The 24776-nt window shown below is 32.1% G+C and overlaps 1 protein-coding gene across 2 annotated transcripts in view; it reads left to right on the top strand.

Moving 5' to 3' along the window:
• The window catches only part of LOC126741142 (ATP-binding cassette sub-family G member 8), a 146009-nt gene that overhangs the window by 72531 nt on the left and 48702 nt on the right, over positions 1-24776 (top strand). The window contains exon 5 of one of the 2 annotated variants that reach the window (XM_050447484.1): positions 687-843. In XM_050447484.1, coding sequence (XP_050303441.1) covers positions 687-843 — 157 coding nt within the window. Of the gene's footprint in view, positions 1-683; positions 844-24776 lie in introns of both variants that reach the window. The other variant, XM_050447483.1, reaches the window with a different exon arrangement.

Raw genomic sequence — 24776 nt, 5'->3', positions numbered from 1 at the left:
TCATCATTCCAGTTCCAACTGAAGAAATTTAAAAATTATTTACGCAACTTGTCAGGTCAAACGCCAGACATTAGGTCAAAAAGGTACTGTCGTCGTGAGACCAAACTATAATTCTTTCTAAAAAACTTACTGTTTCTAAAAAAATTAGTTATTTATCCTGAACTTTTTCATTATTTTAAAACTTATTGGATATAACGCCCTACTGGTAGAAAATGGTTGTAAATATTGATATTAATTTTATTAATATAGGATAATATTTTATTAATTAGGATATAATTTTTATCTAATTTAACATATAGAAAAAAACGCAGAGCTGTGTTAAAAGTAGAAAAAAACTATATATATTTACATATATCTTTTTTAATATATTTGTATATTCTATAAGTAAAATAAATTGGTTTTTATCATTTTTAATACTGCGTGGTTTTTTAATATTGCGAGCGAATTCCGTGACATATTCCTTGTATTTCTTTACTGCAAGTTTTTCCTTCTGAGCTTTTAACTAACTATTTTTTGAAAAGAAAACGGTACGCGGTAAACTAAATTATTTTGTCTGCATTGCCCTATTTCTACAATGTAATTTAAATACTTGGTTTTTACTTTTTTACGTTTTTACTTTTTTACGTTTTTACTTTTTTATCTTTTTCACTCCAATTTTTGATAAATCACTTGGTCTTTCCTAGTAGGTCCCAAAAAATGAGTAGCAGAGGACCCAGAGAAGGCTCGTCGGGGTACGACAGTAGTGACAACGAAACCGCAAATCAATACAAGCAAAACAGGAAATACAGATCGGATCCCGACTTCCGGATGCAGCCGACACACCCTTCATACCATTACGGCGGGGTAAGCTTTTTAACCACACCTTAACCAATTAATCTTATGCCGGTTCCGTTTAAATGATGTTGAATAAAAATTCATCGAATTCTTTTTTTTTACTTAATTAAATATATAGAGATCAGATAACGTATACTATACCTGTCTATATCCGCTAAGTAATTACCAGAGAGGTAATAAACGTTACCTAAAAGATTAAGAGAGTACCATACTGGTTAAAGTGCTTTAGGTAATTTATATAAAATAGGCATTTTATCTTTTTCTCTCATTTTAATGATTCCATGAGAGATTTTTGTCTCTGTTATATTTCTGATTCTTTTATTAAATCTTTTCCTATATACCCGGGTATCCAAATAGGACTGTTTCTTGTTCCGATGAACCGTTCATTATATGAATAAGCATCGGGATTATAAATATTTTTCAAAAGTTAGCTTTAACTTTAATCATCAAGTTACCCTTAGCAATAAAATGTCAGTTTTATAAACATTGCATTTCTTCTTTTTCGTCAAAAGATGAATTTTTCGTATTTTTATTTTGGCTTGGCTTGGCCGTAGATATACTTCTAGAAAGAAAGCATCTACAAGGACAAGCTAAAGAACTATGAAAAATGACGGCATTTTATATGACATATCAGATGCTTGATAGTCCGGTAGTCTCGAGCATATAATTTCTTTTTTTTTACTACCATCTATATGTCGAGGAATAGAAGCTCTTTCAGTGTTAGGTTATATTCAAAATTATTTACAGAATATATGCCAAAAACCAGGATTTTTTTATAAAGCTAACTAACTATAACTGATACCGCATCCACCCGATATTTAATTGTGACATGTGACGTTATTCCGCAAGTTAACTTTAAGTTATCTGTCAAAATAGTTTTATAATACTGCCCAACTATGGAAAAAGGCAGTATCTGCTAATCAGCAAATTTTTGGGAAAAGGGCAAAAACTTTAAGATCATTTGCCAAGCTTTTTTTAAAGCCAACTTTAAACAAAAATGTGTTCTTATATTAAAGACAATATCAGAAATGTTTTTTCAATAAGCAAAAACGTTTTTTAGTTCTACAGTAATTAATTAAGCCAATTACTGCTTTTCTGCATTAATTTTTTATTATACTGCTTTTAAGTGTTGGGTAATAATGAAAAATAACACAGGTAAACTTTGAACATTTTTATATATAGTTCAATTTGATGGTGTAGGGAGTCGGCTGACATAAACCTATGACCGGCCTCAAAATAAAAAAAAATCAATAGTCTGAGCTGCCACTCTTAAAGAATTGACAATGTAAACAAGAAATATCATTATTGCCCAATTTTTATTTTGGGAAGAGCAGTTATCGAGCCAAAATATAAAATTTTCAGCGTCTCTATGCCGAAGTATGAACTGAAAGAAACAACTTATCAACTCCTCTTTCCCTCTTCCCCGTATGGCTTCATGCCAAGTAACTGCAAATGGTAATACTTTTTTGGCATTGGATTTTTTTGAACCAAGGGGTGCAAAAGTTTCGTTGTAAGCTACTAACCTTTGAGTAAACAAAACTTTTTTAAAACTTTCCATCCTTGGAAGCATGATGATTTTTTCTAAATCTGCTGAAACGCAAACTGTTTTACAATCGTAGTTAATGTTTGCATGTGCTTTATATAGATTTCTGACGATTTTGGTCTTATTTATGTGATCTGACCATTTCTTGCAAACTGAGCACTCTGGGTTTAAATTTTCACTTTGGTGCTCATGAAGATTCATAACTTCGCAACTTTCACATTCTTCATGGCCCAGTTTTGTAAATCTAATGTTTTCTGCAAATAATATTTTTCTATATGCTTCATATCCACATTTGTGTTCTGGGTGTTTTTCTATAAAATCTTGATGCATAGAAACAATGGTTACATCGCTGGGCAGGTATTTCACGTAAGGAGCACGCTCACGTCGGTAGTGGGAAATGCTTAGATGAAACGTTTCAATATGATTTAATATCAATTGCCTATCAATTTTATTGGCTGGAGGATTATGTCCCTGCGGTCTTTATTTGGTAATATTGATCCTGGTCCAGTTTTGTGCAAAACATTAAAAATAACTCTGTCATTTTGTGGATGGTATCCCAGTGTTGTTAAATAAAAAATCTTACATACATCCACTGACATTCCACTGTCTTGAGTTAATTTGTAAGAAAAAGTTAAATTTCGTTGAGAATATCCAGCAGTTATAGTTCTCTTTTTAATTGACACTCGGCTACATGAATTAAGGATAAACTTTCTTTGATCATACCATGTTAAAGACCAAAAACTGTCATGAATTGATTGTCTTTGTTCTTCTTTTATTAATTTCTTGCACTTTTTGCTGCATGAATCTTTGCAGGCTTCCCTAAGTGGATGTTTTGTTATATTTTTAAGTTTAGACCTTTCTTTCCATGATATTTTGTTTTTCTTATTTTTCATATTTCTCTTTCTCTGTAATTCTTTTAAATTAGCCAAAGGAATATTTTCATCTAAACTGCTAGAGTCTTCTTCATTTTCTGTTTGAGTAATTCCAATATCTTGCTCATCTTGAAATACATCTTGTAAAGAGTCATGCGATTGAATTTCTTCTGGATTTTCCACAACTTGCAAGTCGAGTATTATGTCCGAATTCTCATTATTACCGTCACTACGTTCATAAAGTACATTTTCCAATTGAGTCAAATTATTCTGGAGAATGGGTTACTGAATTTCTTGAAAATCATTCCCTAGTGCCAAAGCTGAATGATCTTCAATCGTTGCAGGTACTGTAAAAAGAGTAGTTAAATAAAAAAACAATTTGAACAGTTATTTTTACGTCGAATTTAAAAATAAAAAAATGTTAGATCCATTTTTAAATATGCAGCTGAACAGTGTAATTGAAAAGTGTTAATATTTCTTATACACTACTTACCAAGGTTCTCTTCAAAATTAATAACTCCGTTTTCAAATATATTTCCCAAATTTAGTATCCACATTTCATCTCTGTTATTATAGGATTCCCCAATTTCATCTGCATCTAATCCTACCAGTTCCGTCTGCATAGTATTTACTGAAAATTTTTTGTAAGAATACATACCCATAATTTAAACCTATTTTTTAGTGCTTTTAGCGGACATAATATACTTAATTTAAAACATTTTTACAAGATTTTTACCTACGTCAGTACTTTCATTCTGCAAAATTATAAAGCTATATTGAGACGCTTCTTCGATAATATTGTCAGGCTCCTCATGACATATTTCTTCCCCCATATTACTGGAATTTTTATTCATCGCCATTTGTAGAATCAATTCTGTTCTTGTCAAGCTAAAAATAGCATTAATTATATTAACTTGCGTGCGAAATTTGGTTAAGATCGATTAAATATTTTAAAAGCTATGACAAAAAAAAACAATTATTATTTGTAACTTTGACACCCTGTACCCTTGCTATAAATAATTTTTGAGCAAAATTTTATTGAAAAAAATTTTTATTTATTTTACTTCTTCAAATCCACATAAATAAATAATTATCTCTTTTACACTTACCTTTTTTTGTCCATTTTCACTGTGAATTTACAACTACTTACTAACTAAAAAAATTAATCAACGCTCGTTGTCACTGTGCAAGTATAACTAATTGAACACGAGGTATTATTTTTGCAAGGGCCGCAGACACTAAATAGTAAGGTTTCAAACTGAACAAAACCACCTGATGCATTGCAAGAAAACAGTATCTATTTGTTTACCCAAAGAAACTGCCTATTTGCTTTGTATTATATATTTACTGCTTTCTTCTGTTGTAAATGCTTTACTTATTTAAAAGACAGTAAGTATTTTTCATATTTTTCTTATTAAGTAAATGATTTTACTGCTTTTTTGCATTGGTTTAGGATGTAAAATTTGCATATCTTTCCAGCAAAGCAAAAAAACGATTTTTACATTTTTTGGAAGTTACTGCCTTTCTCCATAGTTGGGCAGAATACCGGGCCTTAGGGGTAAAAAATATATTAGGTAAATCGGTCGTGAAGAATCGCTGAAAATATTTTTAAGTTTTAAAACCACTAGAGAGCGTAACTGTCATCTTAAATTTTAAAATTACTTTTTGAGATCATTAAAATGAGTATTCCTGGGGCAATAATGATCGACCAAAATAGAGTTAATTTAGTTGAATGGATCTCCGCCAGGGGGACTAGTTTTGATACCATGACCCAAAACCCCAAAGAAATCTAAATATCAAATGGAATTATATGACTTTCTTTATGAAAAAGTAGCCAAATAACATCTAAAAAAGCCAGTGAAACCCGTTTTTCAAAATCTCGTTCCTAACATCAAATATTACGGAAATGAACCTTTAAAAATTTAGCTACAAAATGAATAAGATGTTAAAGGGCAATTGTGATTCTAAAAAATATAAATCATTAAAAAAATTATATCATCAGAACATTCATGTTGCTGCAAAGAGATTAAACGTGAATAATTGTTTTTACCCTTACGGTCACCCGGTACAAACCCAGATGACCACCTTTGTCACATATTACATTACTAATTTATAGAATATATTATTTTAGAAACATCTACATTTATTCTTTATACTCATTTCAAAACGAACCACCTTCTTAAAACCAAAAATCTTGCTTCGCCAAAAAAAAAGATGTAAATTAAAGTGATATACCACTAAAAATGCATAGTAATAAACAATTCATTGAGTCCAAATATTATTTTGTGGATGAAATTGCCGTTATACTAAATGAAAATAGTTTGTATTTTCACCAAGATGGAGCTCCCCCGCACTACGCTTTGACAGTTTGAGAGTGGCTTAATGAACAGTTTCCAGGGATGTGGATTGGCAGGCGAGGTGCAAATAAATGGCTCGCACGGTCGCCAGACTTAACACCACTAGATTTTTTTCCTTTGGGATTATTTAAAAAGCAAAAACTATAAAACCCCACCTGAAAATATTAATGATTTAAAGGATCGTAACTACTGGCGTTAAACACTTGCTAATGTTCGTGAGGAATTTCAAAACACACTTAGACAAACAGTTATTATCTGCAGCAGTTAGAAAGACTATCATTATACATATTTCCAGCCTCGTGGTTCTTAAAAACGATTTTTTTGACCAAAGAAAATTACGTTCGTATCAGGTAGAAATCTGCTCCAAAGTGTATTTTTCATTAGATTGTAAAATGTATAAACCTTGTCGTGATCCCAAGCCTTTTTCCCAATTGTCTAAGAGACAAAAGAGAAGAATCACATCAATGATAGTTTCCGCGAGTCGATCTATACCCGATGTAGACAATGAATATTCACGTTCTGCTCAAAGAGTTATTCCCGAACCTAAACAGTCTAATGATTTACAAGTTTGTTTGAAGATCCCTTCTTCAAGTACATCAAATCCAGACAGGTGTGTTGACCCTTCTAATTACCACATCCCTTTTGGGTTACAATAAATAATAATAATTGTAACACGTTATAATAAAGAATCACAGATTTTTATTCGATAAGGTACTTACCTTTACTCTAATAAAGTACATTAAAAAAACCTATAAAGAGTTTATAAACGGTAATATTGTTAATAATTTAAAGCATAATCTCATATTAATAAATATTTATCATGTAAATATTTTTTGACGACGTCACTGGTAAAGATTTTTTGCGTCGGTGGAATCAACAATGCAATTAAGCGGCGGCGGCGTTGCGATGCTGTTGCCTTTTTCTCTAATATAGGGACGTTATCTGCATTCAGTTAACTTAGAATATTGACTTCTTTATAGAGTATCTTAAATTCTTCATATTTTTTTCAAAAGAAACAGTATTATTGTTTTACACCTTTCAAAATAAGAGACTAATTTTTATGATATTATGAATTGCTTTTTTGCCATTTCTACTTGAGCATTTGGCATCATTGCATCAGAGATGTTGCAAGCAAACAAACTGCCCATAGTTCCATGACAATGCCAATTCTAGCCTTTTAATGATCTAAGCCTTATCGTAAGTTCATGAATATAGCTTTTCCAATTTGTTATTTTAAAATTACTATTTTATAAATTCAGTGTTTCTGTATTTGTATCTGTGGCGTGCACAGGATGACGTGAACACCACTGCACTTAAGCTTCAACAATCCCGTTTCAACGAATTAAGTCCAACGAATCAACCAGGATGACATTTTTGAGGGTAGACTATCTAATCCCTGTAAGGGAAGCCTGGGATTCACGAATTCAGTCGCGTATTAACAAGAGAAGAGGACAACAGCAACTTATGCTTAATTATCTGGTCTTCGTGGCTGCATGCCCTGCATAGTAAGCTTGTGCCTAGCTTCAGTTTGAACAAATGGTCATTTAATTGGCGGTGACTAGGCAGGATACATTGCTACATGCAAAAGTTTGCATGTAGGGAAAGACATCGAGGAAATGGCTGCTAAGTTCACCGCTGAGCTTAAGGGATTCAAAAAGGATCTGAAAGAAAATACAAAGCAAAAGCCCAGTACTCAGGAGTTTCCCAGTGAAAATGAAGCCCTGGTAATTCTTAATAAAAAGTTTCAGGACTTTGAGCAATTGATACTAAGTACCTTAAGTCAACTAAAAACTGACGTTAATAAGCTGAAAGCTGTGATGGGAAAACCTACAAGTACACATAACCTCAACCAGAACAGCTTGCTTGTTCACGGTATCGAGGAAAAGCCAAACATGGATTTACAGTCACATATAATTAAATTGTTTAGTAAGATAGGCATCAGTATGGATAAAAATAACCTAAATACTTACTACCGTATGGGGCCGCGAAAGCCAAATACTACACCTGATAAACCAAGGCCAGTAGTTGTTTCGTTCTGCCAGCGGTGGCTCCGCGATTTAGTATTCTACAATAAAAAACATTTTAAATGTACTAAAATTCTAATCACGGAACTTTTAACCTCGGAAAATGCTAAGTTGTATAAAAACGCAAGGGCGCACTTTAAAAATTCGTGTTGGACAAAAAACGGTAAAGTGTTTGTGTCTGAAAACAAAAAGGTGGAAATTTCTTCGGAAGCGGATCTTCAGAGAGTAGTTCCGGTGCAGTTATGAGTGAGGGTGCTACCTTCCGTATATTTTCAAGTAGGTACTATTATTATTATTTTTTTATATATGCAGTGCACATATTTTTTCCCTTCTCCATGCAGATTTATAACGTAACCATATTATGCTAATTATAATTTAAGAAAAACATTAACTATTATATAAAACATTATTCGGTTAGGCGCTGTTAATTCTCATCTGTTTTGATTTGCCTTTTTAATCTACCATAAAAGTTTAATCTAAAGAAAGGCACAGTGTAAGAGTGCTCTTGCGATTAGTTTTCTATAATTTAATTTTCTATAATTTCATTATTTTTGGTCTGATATGTTTTTTCTTTTTTGTTAAATTTTAGAATGAATTAATAATGTGACTTTTTTTTTTAAATTGTTTCTAGGGTAGAAAGACATTTCAGGTATGATAGAATAATGCTATTGTTTATTTACTTTTTTTTAATTTTTTGGCAGAAACCGGTTAATTTTTTTTTTTGTTTTTGTCAATCCGTAATAGCATAGCAAGTAGCATAGTAAGAAGGCTGTTGTTGAAAAGAAAATTTAATACAGTTACTAGTCTATAAGGTTGAAGCTTAACATTTTTTAATGGGATATATATAAACTAAATTTATATTCGGAATACCCGACTCTATTAGGGATTTAATTTCATTTTCGTTTATTTTTTTATATACATATGCCTAGCATAGTTTTATGTGTGGTGGCAACTTTTTTTTTTTTTTTTAATGTTATTCTTAGTTTTATTTTTTATGGATATGGCTAGGTTAGCTAGTTATTTTTCGGGGGCATGGCATTGGCGTGGAGTGCTGACGGAGGGTAATAGGAACAATCTTGTTTTTTGTAATGGATGATAATGGCGGAAATGGCCAGGTTGGTCTTAATACGCATCAATTATTAAAATCCAATAATAAGTTTTTATGTGGTCATCTCAATATTCGGTCCCTTAATACTGGATTCGATGAATTTGTAAATTACATAACTGATAATAATTTTGACATTTTGGGATTGACTGAGACCTGGTTGACGGCTTATACTGATAACTTGGCACATCAAATTAAGGGTTATAATTTCGTCAGGAAAGATCGATTAGGGCGTGGCGGTGGGGTCGGGTTTTATGGTAAAAAATATGTTAATTTTGAAGTTTATCACATTCAAAACCCGCCACAGAACTTCGAATTCTTAAGCATAAAAACTCAGATTTCTAGCAAAAATATTTTGTTTACCGTGATATATCGTCCACCTTCATCAGATATTAACAGTTTTCTTGATTCCCTTGAGTGATCATTTACATGATTTGATCTATTTACAAATATTGTTCCTTTATTTGATCATGTGGTTTTTATGGGGGATATTAATATTAATTTACTAAAGAAGTGTAGACTTTCTGACAGATTTTTAGCGCTCTTAAATACATTTGATTTAAATCAAGTAATAACCGAGCCTACAAGATGGAATATATCTAACAATACAAGTACCCTACTTGATGTCATTATTATAAATAAACATTTCCCAATAAATGGTGTCGGTTCGTTGTCTTTGCCACAAACCATTAGTGATCACAACTTAGTATTCTGTTGTCTTGAGTTTCCTAAAAGTAAAGAGGGACATTTTAAAATGAAATATAGGAACTATAGTGTTATTAATACGGATTTATTTGAGCATGACGCTTTAAGACTTAATTGGGATAGTATATATTACCTAAATTCCGTTAACGATAAACTTGTGGCTTTTAACAACAATATACTTTGTTTAGTTGATAAACATGCGCCAATTAAGACTAAAAATATTAAAAATAAACCATTTACTCCTTGGATAACAGACAATATTAAATTGCTTATGAAGCTCCGAGATAAAGCACTGCGAAAATATAAAAAAAATAAAACTGAGTTAAATTTAAACTATTATAGGCAATTGCGAAACTATACAAAACATGCTATTCAGCGGGAAAAAATATCATATTTTAACACACTTTCTACAAAAAAAAATCGTGATTTTTGGATAAATGCTAATAAACTACATCCAACTAAATCAAAGAATACCGATCTGCCTTGTAATTTTAGTAATCCAGAAGCCCTAAATAATTATTTTTCTCAATGCGTTAACCAAATTAACAATAATATATCACAAACCAAATTAAATTTTTACAATGAAAATAAATGGGATAATAGTATTCAAGAATTAAATTTAAGTCTTCTTGATGAAGAAAGGGTTAACAGTATAATTAAGACCATAAAATCAAATGCTATAGGAGCTGACGGACTTTGTATAAATGATATCAAGCTTTGCCTACCTTTTTGTAAAAAACCACTTCTAAACATTTTAAATACTTGCATTCTTACAAATGTATATCCTGATATCTGGAAAAAAGCACTTATAAGACCTATTTCAAAAATCTCTAATCCGAAAGAACTAAAAGATATATTTTGGTTGTTCCGAATCTACAGTTTCTTTTTTTGATTCCTATCTTAAAAATAGATCACATTCGGTGTTGTTAAAAACCAACAATGGAAGTTTGAAGCACTCAGGGTATCTTGATTTGGAGGTTGGTGTTCCTCAGGGCTCCATATTGGGACCTCTTTTATTTTCGATTTATGTTGCGGATATGCCTAACTGTATTGAACATTGTAAATTACAACAATATGCTGATGATTCTCAAATATACATGCCATTAAATTTTTTAAATTTTAATATTTCTGAGCAAAAAATTAAATCGGATATACTAAACATAGTTAATTTTTCCAATGAGCATAACTTAAAAATTAACCCTGCTAAATCTAACATCATTTTATATTGCTGTAAGTCAGGAATTCTGAGACACTTATATGAAAGTATAAATATTGAGATTAATGGAGAAAAAATTCCAGTTGTCAATGAAGTGAAAATATTAGGATTGACTTTAGATTCTAACTTTTGTTTTGAGACACACATTAAGAACAAATTAAATATAGGCTATATGCGTCTTAGAAATCTGTACAGATTTAAAAATGTCTTAAAGAGTAAAACCAAATATTATCTCTGCAATAGCCTCATTCTCTCCTTACTCGACTACGGTGATATCGTATATTCTAATTCTATAACTTCTGAGCTTTCTAGATCTATACAAAACTTGCAAAATAGCTGTATAAGATTTTCTTATAGCGCTGCCTATCGGGAGCATATCACACCTTATTTAAACATAAATTCTATTTTAAATATGGAAAGGAGAAGAAAATTACACATATATGCCTTTATATATAAAATAATAAAGTCGGGTCAACCCCCTTATTTAAATAAGTTATTTACTACTCTCTCGCATTTACACAATACTCGTAATGTTCGAAATTTTAGGATACCTCAACATAGAACAAGTAACTTCCACAAGTCATTTTCGGTTGTCGGAGTTACAATGTGGAATAACTTGCCAAATAATATTAAAGATTTGTCATTTAATAAATTTTACACCAAGGTTAAGCAAATTCTTCTGGACTCCCAACGAGATGCCTAGTAGTATGACTAGTAGTAGATACATAGTAGTATAAACTGCAAAATCAACTAAGACCAAAGATAAGCTGGCCTATCCAATTTTTCTTTTATGGGTCTTTTTTGTCTATTTTTGTTACCTTCCGTCGCATGCCAGCCAAATTGCTTTGCCATTTTTTGTTTCTACCCTTTTTAGTTTTAGTTTTGTTCTTTTTTAGGTTAATTAGGAATTTTTTTGTGTTTATTTATAATGTTTTTAAGGCCTGTTTCACGCAAATTGCGCTATCGGTTTTATATAATCGCGAAGCAGTTCCTTTTACCAGAAATTGTCAATTTTATTTTCTCATGTAGCTAATTATATTTATAACTATTTTTTTTGGTAATAAACTTTTTTGACTTTTGACTTTGACTTTGACTTGACATTTTGCGAATTGCCTTCAATTTGTCCAGGTAGCTGAGAAGTATTAAACAAATTGCAACCATAGGTATTATACCACAAATTTTTTTAAATCGTATGAGTTTTTTTGATTATTGCCCTTTATATTGATGCTGATTGATAGGGTTTTTTTAACACAAAGGTTGCCGAAGTAGAATCTACTCTAGCATGTTACACAGGAAGCGCATTATTGCTTTTGGAGTTCTTTGGAGACCAATCCCTTCGCAATCATATTTTCATAGAGAACCATAAATTTCTTATTCCATAGACGCAAATGTACCTTTATTTATGGTGATTTTAATATAGATCTTCTAGAGGATAACCTCACTTCAGCCGAGTTCACCCAACTTGTCAGCACATATGACTTTAAATTCCTGGTAAATAGCGCAACTAGAATCTCAAAAACCACAAAAAGCAGTTGCCTTGATAACTGCATAACAAATTGTGCAATTAATTGTAAATGTACTCTATGGGACACTTATATGTCAGATCATATGGCTATTATTAATACATATGAATCAATAAATGAAACTACTGAAAACACCCACACAACGGTCTTAGAGTTCAGACCGTATTGTGGAGAGAGATTTTCCCGCTGTGTTACTTCATTACTAAACGTTGACTGGTTGTTGGTACTTGATAATTGTAACGTTGACAATTCTTTTGAAATATTTCTCAATGTTCTAATGTCTATTATAGACTTTTATATTCCCAAAAAAACTAAAACAATTCTCACCACAAATAAAGAAAAAAAATGGTTTAATAATGAACTGAAAAGATTGAGAGATAACTTAAACTTCTTTTCTACCTTAAATAAACATAACAGTACTCTAGATCTCTCAGAATGGCTAAAAATTCGTATCAAGGAATATAAAACTAAAATAAAACAAGCGAGACACTCGTATTATACAAACAAAATAGGAAATAGTCATAACAAATCCAAAACCATCTGGAACATCATTAAAGAAACAAAAAATAATGATCCTAGTAATTCGAAATGTAATGTAACTCCCGATGAGTTTAACAAATTCTTTGTGAATATAGCTGACTCAATTACAAATACACTGCAAAAATCTAATGATCCCGTACAATTTACAGCAAAATATGTACATAACAATTCAACAGTATTTCTTTCACCTGTTACCGAAATAGAAGTCATTGATCTATTAAAAAGTTTAAGTGATAGTTCTGCTCAAGACATCTTTGGTTTGAGCAATAAAATATTGAAACAACTTGCAAATGGTTTGGCCCTACCACTATCTCTAATAATAAACAAATGTTTTTCATCTGGTACATTTCCACAAAAGCTTAAAATAAGTAAAGTTGTTCCTATATTTAAAAAGGGTAATATGGATGATCCAGGAAATCATCGACCAATATCAATAATACCGATATTATCCAAGCCCATTGAGCTCTGTCTAAACCAACGTCTCATATCTTTTCTTGATAAACATAATTTACTTTCACCAGCGCAGTTTGGATTTCGAAAAGGAAGATCCACTGCTGATGCACTCAGGGTAATGGTAGACTACCTGGTTGATGCATTTGAGGGGGGCAAGACAGTAAGTGCAATTTTCTGCGACCTCTCAAAAGCGTTCGACTGTGTCTCGCATAGTATTTTGTTGAGCAAGTTGGTTTTTTATGGTATTCGGGGTATTTGCCTGGAACTTATCCAGTCCTACCTTTGTGAGCGTCAGCAGATGGTGACTTGTGGAGGAAGAACATCCTCCATACTTCGAATAACAACAGGGGTGCCTCAAGGATCAATCTTGGGTCCTCTTCTGTTTTTACTTTATGTAAATGAATTACCCGCCCACTTCTCAGAGGTGATATCTGTACAATATGCGGATGACACAACTCTTCTCAGTCAGCATTCAGATCTGATTTCCCTACAGAATGGAACTAGTGCAACTCTTCACAAGTTAAAAGTATGGTTTGCTGACAATAATCTATGCTTGAATCTAAATAAAACAGAGGTGGTTAATTTCTCTTTAAGGGAAAGACATCAGAGAATAGACGCGATCAAATTTCTGGGTGTTTATCTAGATAATAAATTATCATGGAAGAACCATATAATAGATCTGGCAATAAAACTCTCGTCGGTTCTTTTTCTGTTGCGCAGAATTGTTCAATTGGCGCCTCCAGTAGTATGTAGAACGGCGTATATGGGACTTTTTCAATCAAAGTTGTCATATGGACTGTTATTTTGGGGTAACTCGGCTGACTGGCAGAGAGCATTTAAGTTGCAAAAATCGGCACTCAGAATTCTAGAAAACAAAAAACCAACAGATAGTTGTAGACCTTTATTCAAAAATTTAAAAATCATGACAATGCCTGGCCTATACATTCACCAATGTCTGATATTTGCCAGAACATACTCTTTTAGATTTAGCACAGTAAATAGTAGGCACTTATATGACACCAGACATGGGGGAAATCTTTTACTTCCACAACACAGGCTTAGTCTGACCCATAAGGGCTATATGACTAATGCCATAAAACTTTTTAATGCAATACCCGAAACCACAAAACAACTACATTTAAATAGATTTAAGCAAGTAACGAAAAACCTGATTTTGGAGATCTGTCCATACTCATTGGACGAATTCTACAATAGTCTTTAACCTAGTCTATCAAAATTTATCGAATACTATACTTTTATACCTGTATAGCAAATGTTTCATATACTTGTGAGCATTTCTGATGCGAACCAAAATTGTATTTTGTTTAATTTTTTTTTTTTTTTTTTTATTTGCTATGTTATGTAGGTAAAACTCTGATAGATTAATGTCTCCCTTTGTGCACTGTATTATTGGCGTTTGACAGTCTATACCTTTTGACGATGCTAAGCTGTTGGATGTATTTGAGCAAATAAAGAAGTATTATTATTATTATTATTATTAGCAAGACGACCTTCTTGACAGAAATGTCTAAGGGTACCCAAGATTACTTCCAAATATCTATAACGTACAACATGTACATTAGCATAGGTCTTATGATAGCTGTGCAGATCCCTATAGCTACCCTGGTGGCAAGGCTCCAGGTCCTGCCGATTGTATACCTAATCATGAGATGTATGCTTTCTGTATCCTCTTTGTTATAAAACAGTTCAGTTAACCAGAAGGTATTTGACTCCCGAAGCAAAACTTAGTAAGATACCTGATAGTTTAGGCGCCGGAAACTAACATCTCTATGTTAGTTTTCTCTTTCTAGTAATAGCATCACATTAGCAACTGTTTTAAGAAACAATATTTTAACCAACTTAATTCATTTCATTCTTAATATCGTAACTACACCAACAGAATATGCACGCAGGATTTGTGCTCTCTTATATCAAAGAATTCAATATCAAGAATTGTTGAACACAAGAAACGCCAAACAAACTGCCGATTGGAAAAACCAAATAAGTTATGCAAAACATGTTTGCAGTGAGGGAAATCACATAATTAAATTTTAGGAATAGATTAGACTTAAGCCTTCTTTGGATAATCCAACCACTTCTCAATTTCCCTGTCTTCATTCAAAGTTTAAACAACTTATTCTAAGATTTCCAACAATTCCAAGATTACACTCAAAACGGAACTTCCCTGATGTTTGAATAACTGTCGCATCGCTGTAAAAAACGGTTCTTTTTAATTAAAATAAAACAGTGATATCCTTAATTATTTTTTCTCCAAAACGGTTCATTTTATCGATAATGAATAAAAGTTTCTTTTCTTTACTTTAAGGTTCAAGCTATTTATTATTTCATATTGAGTCTTTATCATACAGGGTGTTAAAAATTTAAGCATTATAATGTACAACCTAGTCCGCCCCTGGTAAAATAAAAAAGGTAAATGTGTTTTAAGGACTCTGTTTTAAGAGGTAGTGTTGATTACCTAAGTTTTTTTATTAAATTATACCAAGTAATTCAAAAGTTATTAAAGAAAAACCGATTTCCAGTGGCGTCTCAAAGGGGTCGTATCTTCGTAGTGAGAGCCTATAGGACATGTTTTTATAGGAAAGTTCCATATTATTTTTTTATTTTCTACCTGAATCCGAGAGACTTCCTACATTTTCCGGCACACCCTGTTTATCTCTCGCATAGCCCTTCAATATAATGATAGGGTTTATAGGACTAATATTTAGAATTGACGAAAAACAAATAAAAACACAAAGTCGCGGTCTCACAACATGTAATTAAACGGGCTACACGTGTTTCGCTCTAGTTAGAGCATCATCAGGTCTAAAATAAAAATACTGCTTAAACAAAACTAAAAACTTACATAGAACAATTTAAAAAAAACTTACATAAACAAACTAATATTTAGGAGTTCTATAGTTCCATATTTCAGTTTTTGGAAGAAATACATATAATAACTGTTGCAGTAATTGCTAACACAGTTGGCCAATGTGAGCAGTGAGCCTTAAGGGTGTTAATTAAATATGCTTGGGATAAGAGTACTCAATATTACTAAATTACCAATACCCTATCTATATATATGAATCCAAATCCAAATTCAAATTCAAAAACTTTTTATTTATCCCAAAATAAATTACACTTCATTTTTAAATATAAATAATCTCGATTGATGATAAATAAAGGACTACCCTGCGATTAATAAACCGATTCACAAGTCAGGAACTTATTTTCAGAAATGTGTAGAGCGCCCCAAAAACTAAAACCTAAAGAAAAAGAAATCACTATTTATACTTAACAATAAAGTTAATAATTTTCAGTTTATGACAATAATTTTGGTATCCGGTCAAGCACAAGAACCCCCCATAGGTCACTAGGAGAATAGCACTAATAATTCATTATTATTTATAAATTGTACTGACAGAGAACGCACAGATCTAGCCACAAATAGTCAGATAATTTCAACATTTTCTCACATTTTCATTAAATTGTACGTTGCTCTTGCAAAAGTTTATTTTTAATGTGTTTTGACAATGTAGATATTGCTAAAGTTTTTTTTCAATTGGAATATTGTTCCATATTTGAGGTGCAACAAACGCAAAGGATTTTTGGAAATTTGCAGAACGGTGTTGCGGTACAAGAAAATTGCCAGTATAGCGAGTTTGGTGATAGTGATCTCTAGATATGAAAAGTTGATATAAATATGGCGGTTGTTTGGATTTTAAAACTCTATAAATAAAATTGGTTAAAAGTAGCGTACGTCAATTAGCCATAGATAATATTGAGTGTTTATTTAAGTGTGGAGTAATATGATCTCTATACAAAATATTATATGAAAATCGCAAACACGCATTTTGCAACTTCTGAATAGATTTAGAAATTCTGTTAGTCAAAGAGCTGTGATAAATGATGTCACCATAATCCAGCAAAGATAAAACAAGAGAGTTACATAAATAGTATTTTGTTGTTGAGGGCAAAAATCTGTTTACTTGATATATTTTCTTCAATCTTAAATAGGCAATGCAAAGTTTCTTTTTTATATGCGTTTCGAAAGTTAATCTTGTGTCAAGGTAAACACCTAAAACTTCTGTGACAACAGGCAACCTTTCATTATCTATCATAATATTTAAATGTTGATTAATATTTGCTATTCTGGCTTTGTTCTCTCCCAACAATATTACACATGATTTTGCAGCATTTAGCTTAAGATTATGATTATTTGCAAAACTTCGAATTTTTCTTAGGTCATCATTAAGATTTTTCTGAAAATGCTGCAATAGATCTTGATTAAATGAAATGTACAGTTGGGAATCATCAGCAAACTGTTGCATTTTGGAATTTATAACCTCTTTGTTCATATCTGCAACGTATAATGAAAACAATAATGGCCCTAATATCGACCCCTGTGGGACGCCCGTTGTCACCGGTATGTAATCAGATTTAATTTTGTTGGGCCCATTATAAAGAAGTGTACTCTGAACACGCCCGACTAGATAAGATTCAAAGAATTTTACAGTTTCCTGAGAAAAACCAAAATGGTGTAGCTTAGTCAACAACATCCGGTGCCACAGTGTGTCAAAGGCCTTACTGAAGTCTAATAGGCAGAGGCACGTGATTTCTTTCCGATCCTGATCAAGCCTAACATCATTCAACAAGTTAATTAGGCGGGTACTAGTGCTAAAATTTTTTTCTAAATCCAGATTGGCTAGGCGGAATTATTTTTTTAGATTCGACAAATGAAACAATCTGTTGATAAATGTGCTTTTCCAAAATTTTTGATATAGCCGGCAAAATACTTATGGGTCGAAGATCTTTAAAGTCTCCTGGATTTGAAACTTTTGGTAATGGTAAAATAATAGACTTTTTCCATAAGTCCGGATAACTATTTTCTAGAATACAAGTATTAATAATATTTATTAAAGCATATTTACAATAAGGAAAGCATAATTTAATATCTCTTATTGATATCTCGTCTTCGCCTGTGGCATTAGTGCTAATATTGAGTAAATGATTGATGCCTATTTTGTTTATAAAAATTAACCTTTTCATCTGAGGTAGTATATGTACTTGAATTAGAATTTACAAAATAATTATTTATTGCAGATGGATCTGGAAATAGCTGAAAAATGTCATTGGTATTTTTAGTTTTGGTCAGATTTAACTTTTCAGCAGATTTCCAAAAATCCCTTCCAGACTTTGTAGAAAGAGATTGAAAGTAAGCTATTTTCTCACGGGCTATGGCATGTTTAGTTGTATTTCGAAGTTCCCTATAGTATTGCAGTTTGGCGTCGGTTCCATGCTGTAGATATTTCTTGTGGGCCTTATCTCTTAATTTCATTAGCAACTTAATGTTATTCGTAATCCATGGTGTATATGGCCTATCCTGGATTCTTTTTTGTTTCAAGGGAGCATGCTTGTTAAGTAAAAACATGATAAACGAATTAAAAATGTTTAATTTATTATTAATATTAGTTATATAATAAATAATATCCCAATTTAGTGCTCGAGCGTCCCTCTCAAAGTCACCCACTGTAATATCGTTATAATTTCTAAAAGAAACAAATTTTTGAAATGGCTTGTTTGAAATCAAATTAAAGCATGCAAAAGTTAAACAGTGATCAGATACACTTTCTGAAATAGGTACCACCTCACAACTTTCAGGGATGAATGTTTTACTTGTTATAATTAGATCTAATAAACTCGAGTTATCTCCAGTGTGACTAAACCGAGTAGGGTTTTTAACATATTGCTCCAAATCATAATTTTGAAGCAATTTGATAAAATCATTTTTTGGTGTAGTTTGGTTTAGAAAATTAATGTTATAGTCTCCGACAAAAATTGGATAGTCACAAAAGGGTACGGTAAGACTTAAAATGTCCTCAAAGCTGTCTAAAAAGTTATTAATGTTTGCAGATGGTGGTTTGTATATTGTGGTGAAAATAACAGATTTTTTACCTATCTTAATTTTTATGCTTAAATATTCACAAGATTCTGAATTAACTTGAAATTGAAGTATTTCATATTTTAAATGACTTTTTAGGTAAACACCTACTCCTCCACCCCGGCCAACTCTATCCTTTCTAACAAATTTGTAGCCATTAAGTTTAAATGAAGTTTCGTCATGGGAAGGTGTCAGCCAAGTCTCAGTTATTCCTAATATCTCAAACTGATGTTGATGTACATAGTGTGAGAATTCATCGAATCCTGTATTACGAGAGCGTTCATTCAAATGCGAAATTTTAAATAGATTTTGACCAGACCTAGCGCGCGACCCCATGTCATCCATTATCATTTAAAATATAATTCCCCCAATAACCACCAGCCGGAGCCCCTATAGTGGACCAAAATAGATGCCTTTTATTATTTATACTTAACATTAAAATACAAACTAAAAACTCACAATCAAAATTTAAAGGTGATTTTTTTATCACAGTTATAAAATGATGTATATCATGCATTTATACTAATATGCCTTTAAAGAAGTTGATCCACTAATTAAAAAAAAAATGATATGCTGAATAAAAAGCTCATTATAGTATTATCTCAAAATATAGTTTAATATAAAAAAAATAAAATAAATTTACCCACAGAAAGGGAATATGTGGCATTAGCGCAAAATCATAAGATATAGGTACAGTCTTATTAAAAAAATTATAATAAAAAAATACATGTTAGATACACAATACGTAATACCCACTTTCCAAAGCCAGCCACAAATCATATACTTACATATTACGTACATATTACTTACACTTAATTTTCTAAATTTCTAGATTTCTTAAATTTCTAAAAACTTACTTTAATAGATTTTATTAAAAAAAAAATATATATATATATAAGCATCTGTAGGTTTATATATTGTGTACATACGCCAGATATGCTGTGTAGAAATGAAGGGCTACTTAATTTTTCTTCCCTTCCAAATAAGTCTTCAAGTTTTTTCTTAGCCAATACAAAAGGAAGGAATTCCATTCCCATTCATTTATACGTAAATCTAGGCAGCAATTTTGATTCTTTAGCTAAATAATAATTATTATTCGGAGTCACTAACCTGTCTGTCAGTTTGTGTATTGGAGGGCAGCTTACCGATTACGTCATTTAGTTTATCCATTGATGTAATAACCAACTTAGCACCCTCATTTAACACATACACTCGACCCCCCATAGTGTAACACGAACTTGGGAAGTATTTTTTGCACTCTTTAAAAATTTGTAAATTATCGACGGTAAGTAATTCAGACAGAAAAACTCCCGAACCTTTTAAGTGTCTTTTATTATTAAAAATGTTATCGCGTAGCCACCGACAACATACTGAGACTACTACAGGTCGAGGTTTTGTTGACACGGATGGTTTTTTTACGCCTAAGCGGTGACAATAGTTTAAATCACTTTTACGAATGTTTACTCCAATTTTTTGGCTGATAGTGCTGCCAACCTCCTGATATATGTCCTGGTTTGCTTTCTCGGGAATACCGTGAAGCAATATAACATTTTGATTAGCCGCCATATCAGCTTTTAGCGTAGCAGATGTTATTTTGGAGATATTATACTTTATATCCTCGATTGATTTTTTTACAGAAGTCTCAAATTCTAGGAAACGTTCAGAGAGCTCTTTTAGGCCACTATTCGACTTACTTGTAGATGTAATCGCTCTGTTGTCAAGATCTTTTCTAAATTTATTAATATCTTCGGCGAACTTGGCAGCCATTTCTTCCACCTTGTCATTAAGCTTCTGTACCTCACTAAGGTTTTGAGGTAAATCTGCCCTTTTTTTGGATTCTTCTGATCGGTTTCCAGAACGAGTCATTTTCATTATACACCTAACTAGAGTTACACACACTTTTTATGAAATAAATTACATTAAATGAGCTTAAAATAGTTAAAAACTGTGGATCAACAATAACAATGATCCTATTCGCCACACATGCGCATCAGTATATCATATAATCAGAATCCCTGATTATATGATATAGGAGTTTAACTATAATTTGAACCAATACAATCGACTAGCAGATGTTAACTAGATAATAAATTAAATAACAAAAGTTAAATGTCAGTATTTATTGACAGATTATCCTTAAAAACCACTATACATATTTACTCATTAGTGAGAACTCTCGCTCGCGATGATCAATTCTGTTCGATGGGATTTAAATCCGGTGATCAAGGTGGCCACGGCAAAACAGAAACGCCTAGTTTTTGAAAAAAGTTCCTAGTATGACGAGCAATATAGGGACGTGCGTTATATTGCTTAAAAAAGACGAGGTTCTCTAGATAAGGCAGTAAAGTGATTTTTAGGATATCATAAACATAACTAGATATAGGATAAACCAACATCACGATAGGCAAAAATTCTACCCCTGATAAAATCGCTAACATGATGATAATTTTGACGTTTTCGAACTCGAGGCAAGAAATAACGAACTCGAAAAATATCTGTACTAATCAGATATCAGAAAATGCTTTGTTCACATAAACTGCAGAGAGATAAAATTTTAAAAATGGTAAACAAAAACAAAACTGAAACGATGTCATTGTTGCCATAGCATGCTTTAAATGTACTCATTAGGTTGCCGAAAAGTGAAGTTAAAGCAATTATTCCTTCTGGGTCCAACACTTCTTGTGTCAGTGAGTATATTAAAAATTTTTCATCACAACAAACTTTTATTTCTGATGATCATTTATATCTACTCTATTACTATCACTTAGTAGGTTTGACCTTTTTGTATAGCAGTTCGTCACCACCCATTAAACCGAATACAGTTTAAAAATCATCTTTATCTCTTCTTTATACCCGTGTTCGAGCATTTTTGATCATATTGTTCAACGATGGTCTATTTTCCAAACCATTAACCACTGCAGGTGGTTGCATGGTCGACCTGTTCAAAAAGATAACATTTGTTTATGGGTTGGGTATCAATAGTAAACCTCTAACTTGTTCAAGTTGCGGAAGTCTAAGCCCAATTATACGTTACGTGCTTTTATTACAAGGGGCAACTTTATTATTAAAACCATACAATTATGTTTATGAAATTGCTATGTGTGAGTATTTTTAAACGTAGACAAGTTAGTAATAAAAACATATACAGATAATAGATTTTAACTCTAATTAAGTAATCTTATTTAAGATTACAGTGTTCAATAAAACAGGGTTTCCGTATTGTAAGTCTTGAAATATTTATTGATTGAAAAAATATATGTACATTTGGCAATTATTTATGAAACAAAATATCTTATAAATGGCAGCCACGGCCAAGAGCGTAGACGCCAATTTTGGTCACCAAATTGAGAGATGACACGACTAAAAGCAAAAAAATATTGATGACATGTGGCACCGCTCTGCTGAAACCGCATGTCGTCAAAATCAATAGCTTCTAAATGAGGCATAAAAAACTGTATTATCATAGCAAGTTAACGTTCGGCATTCACCGTTACATTTTTCTTGAAAACTTTCAGCAGTTTTGAAGAAAAATGGTCCAATTTGTCCTCCAGACCATAATGCACCCTCGATAATACACACTGAATCCATCGAGGCAAAAATGGGCTTTATCACTGAAAATGATTTTGTTTGCAAAATGAGCATGTTGCTCAAGGATTGAATTGGTGAATTCTCTTTGCTGTTCATGGTCTGCTGGCAGAAATTCGTTGGAAAATGCAAAAGTGAATTGATGTCTCTGGGCCTTTCTGTGATACTTTGGCGAACTGCCGTGCTGTTTTATTCTGGATATGATAGAATTATGATTGTTTAATGAAGAAGCACAATCCAAATATTGACAAGTGTACAGTATACATTCTGTATCTTCATCTGTAACGTGCAGAGGGCGGTGCGAACACCAATGCACTTAAACCTCATCAAACCACCCTCAGCTTGTCATCCATCCCAATGGATCAACTAGAGCGATAACATCGCCGAGAAGAGATCTCCTGATCTCTCCAAGGGATGGTTGCGGGATATACCAAGATAGATTACCGCAGTTGCATGCTCTATAATCTACACAGTGGGCTGGTGATTAGTTTCAATTTGGACAAATGGCCCTCTAAATGATAATATCTAGTGAGGATATCTCAATCTGTTATTAGGCATAGTTTCCTCTAGCCAACGAAAGTTTGCCAATTGTCTCTGATCTGTCTGAATAGCTGGGGGTATCATCCCACCGCTTTTTAAAAAGCCTTTCAGAGTGTGTTTTGATTAATTCTTTAATTTTTGTTATAATTAGATCCTTGAAAGGCTCTAACCCTAGTGGTTTAAGCAGTGCCGGATTTACAAATATTCCAAATTCAAATTCAAATGCTTTATTTGCCCATATATAAAATTATAGAATACAGTTAAAAATCTAATTTAAATTTTGACAAAAAGGATTAATTCTCGATTATAAAAACCGGTAATCTGTTGGTACAGACGAAATAAAAATAATTAATTTATATCAAATAAATCAAAAAGAAACAAACAATAATAATAATAATAATAATAATAATAATATTAATAAAGAAAATTAATACAGAACGGGAGAGCGGCAGATGCGGCAGCCGATAAAAGAATCAAGGAGGGTAACGCCCAATATTTGAGACCATAAAAAAAGCAAAAATGCAAAATGTCGATGTCGATGTCCACAAGGGGTAAAGACAGTTTTAAACTAATGACAATTAATAATGTTTTTTTTTTGTTAGATTTTTATCCTCATTTGTATCTGATGTTAATTAACCTATTCTTTGTTCAACTAGCAACTGTCATTTAATTTTTTTAGAAAATATGCTTAAAGATAGTTGTTTGATGCTGGATGGAATACTATTCCACATTTTAACCCCCGCAAATTTAAAAGAGCGCTGAAATGATCCGGTTCTATGGCGTGGCACAACAAAAATATCATTGTTTCGCGTTATGTGTCATGCTCAAAAACCAAAAATTCATCTCGTAAGTTAGCCGGTTGGCCTTTCCTTAAAAACCGATAAATAAAGTTAAACATATAATGCTTTCGTCTATTTGTCATATTTAATACATTTTTGTCATTAAGATATGGCGTTATATGGTTTCTATATGGGATATTATAGGCAAATCGCATACAGGAATTTTGAATTTTTTGAATTGCGTTTTTGGTACTTGGTACTTCCGCCTTACGCCATGTGAAATGTCGCCCTAAATGAAAAATTATGAAAAAAAAAACAGAAAAAAAATACGGAAAAAAAATCCGTGCCACGCCCTATTTTAACTCCAAAAACGTCACTAAAAATACCATTATTTGTAGTACAGATCTAAGTTTAAAAGTCGAGATCTGAAATAATAATTATATTTTGTTTAAATTTGATACCTATTAGTAATTTTAAGACTGTTCTTTTTTTTTTTAACTTTTTGGGTTGGCAATCCATTTAACATGGGATATGTGTAAGGGAATCTGCGTAACCCTTTCCCTTGTTCCGGTTTATTCGGGAAATATATAATAAAAAACTAGAGGAATTTGTTATTTATTTGTAATTAAAACTACACTTTACATTATTTTTCGCCTGGATTTAACAGCATTTATAATCGTATTAAAATCTAAACTGTTGGTTAATTCAGATTCTACTGTTAAAATTGTCAGAGCATTCGACCGCTCTTGTTCCATAGTGGAT

This window comes from Anthonomus grandis, chromosome 10 (assembly GCF_022605725.1).
Source record: "Anthonomus grandis grandis chromosome 10, icAntGran1.3, whole genome shotgun sequence".
Taxonomy (NCBI): Eukaryota; Metazoa; Arthropoda; class Insecta; order Coleoptera; family Curculionidae; genus Anthonomus; species Anthonomus grandis.
This window is presented reverse-complemented; position numbering and strand designations above follow the sequence as displayed.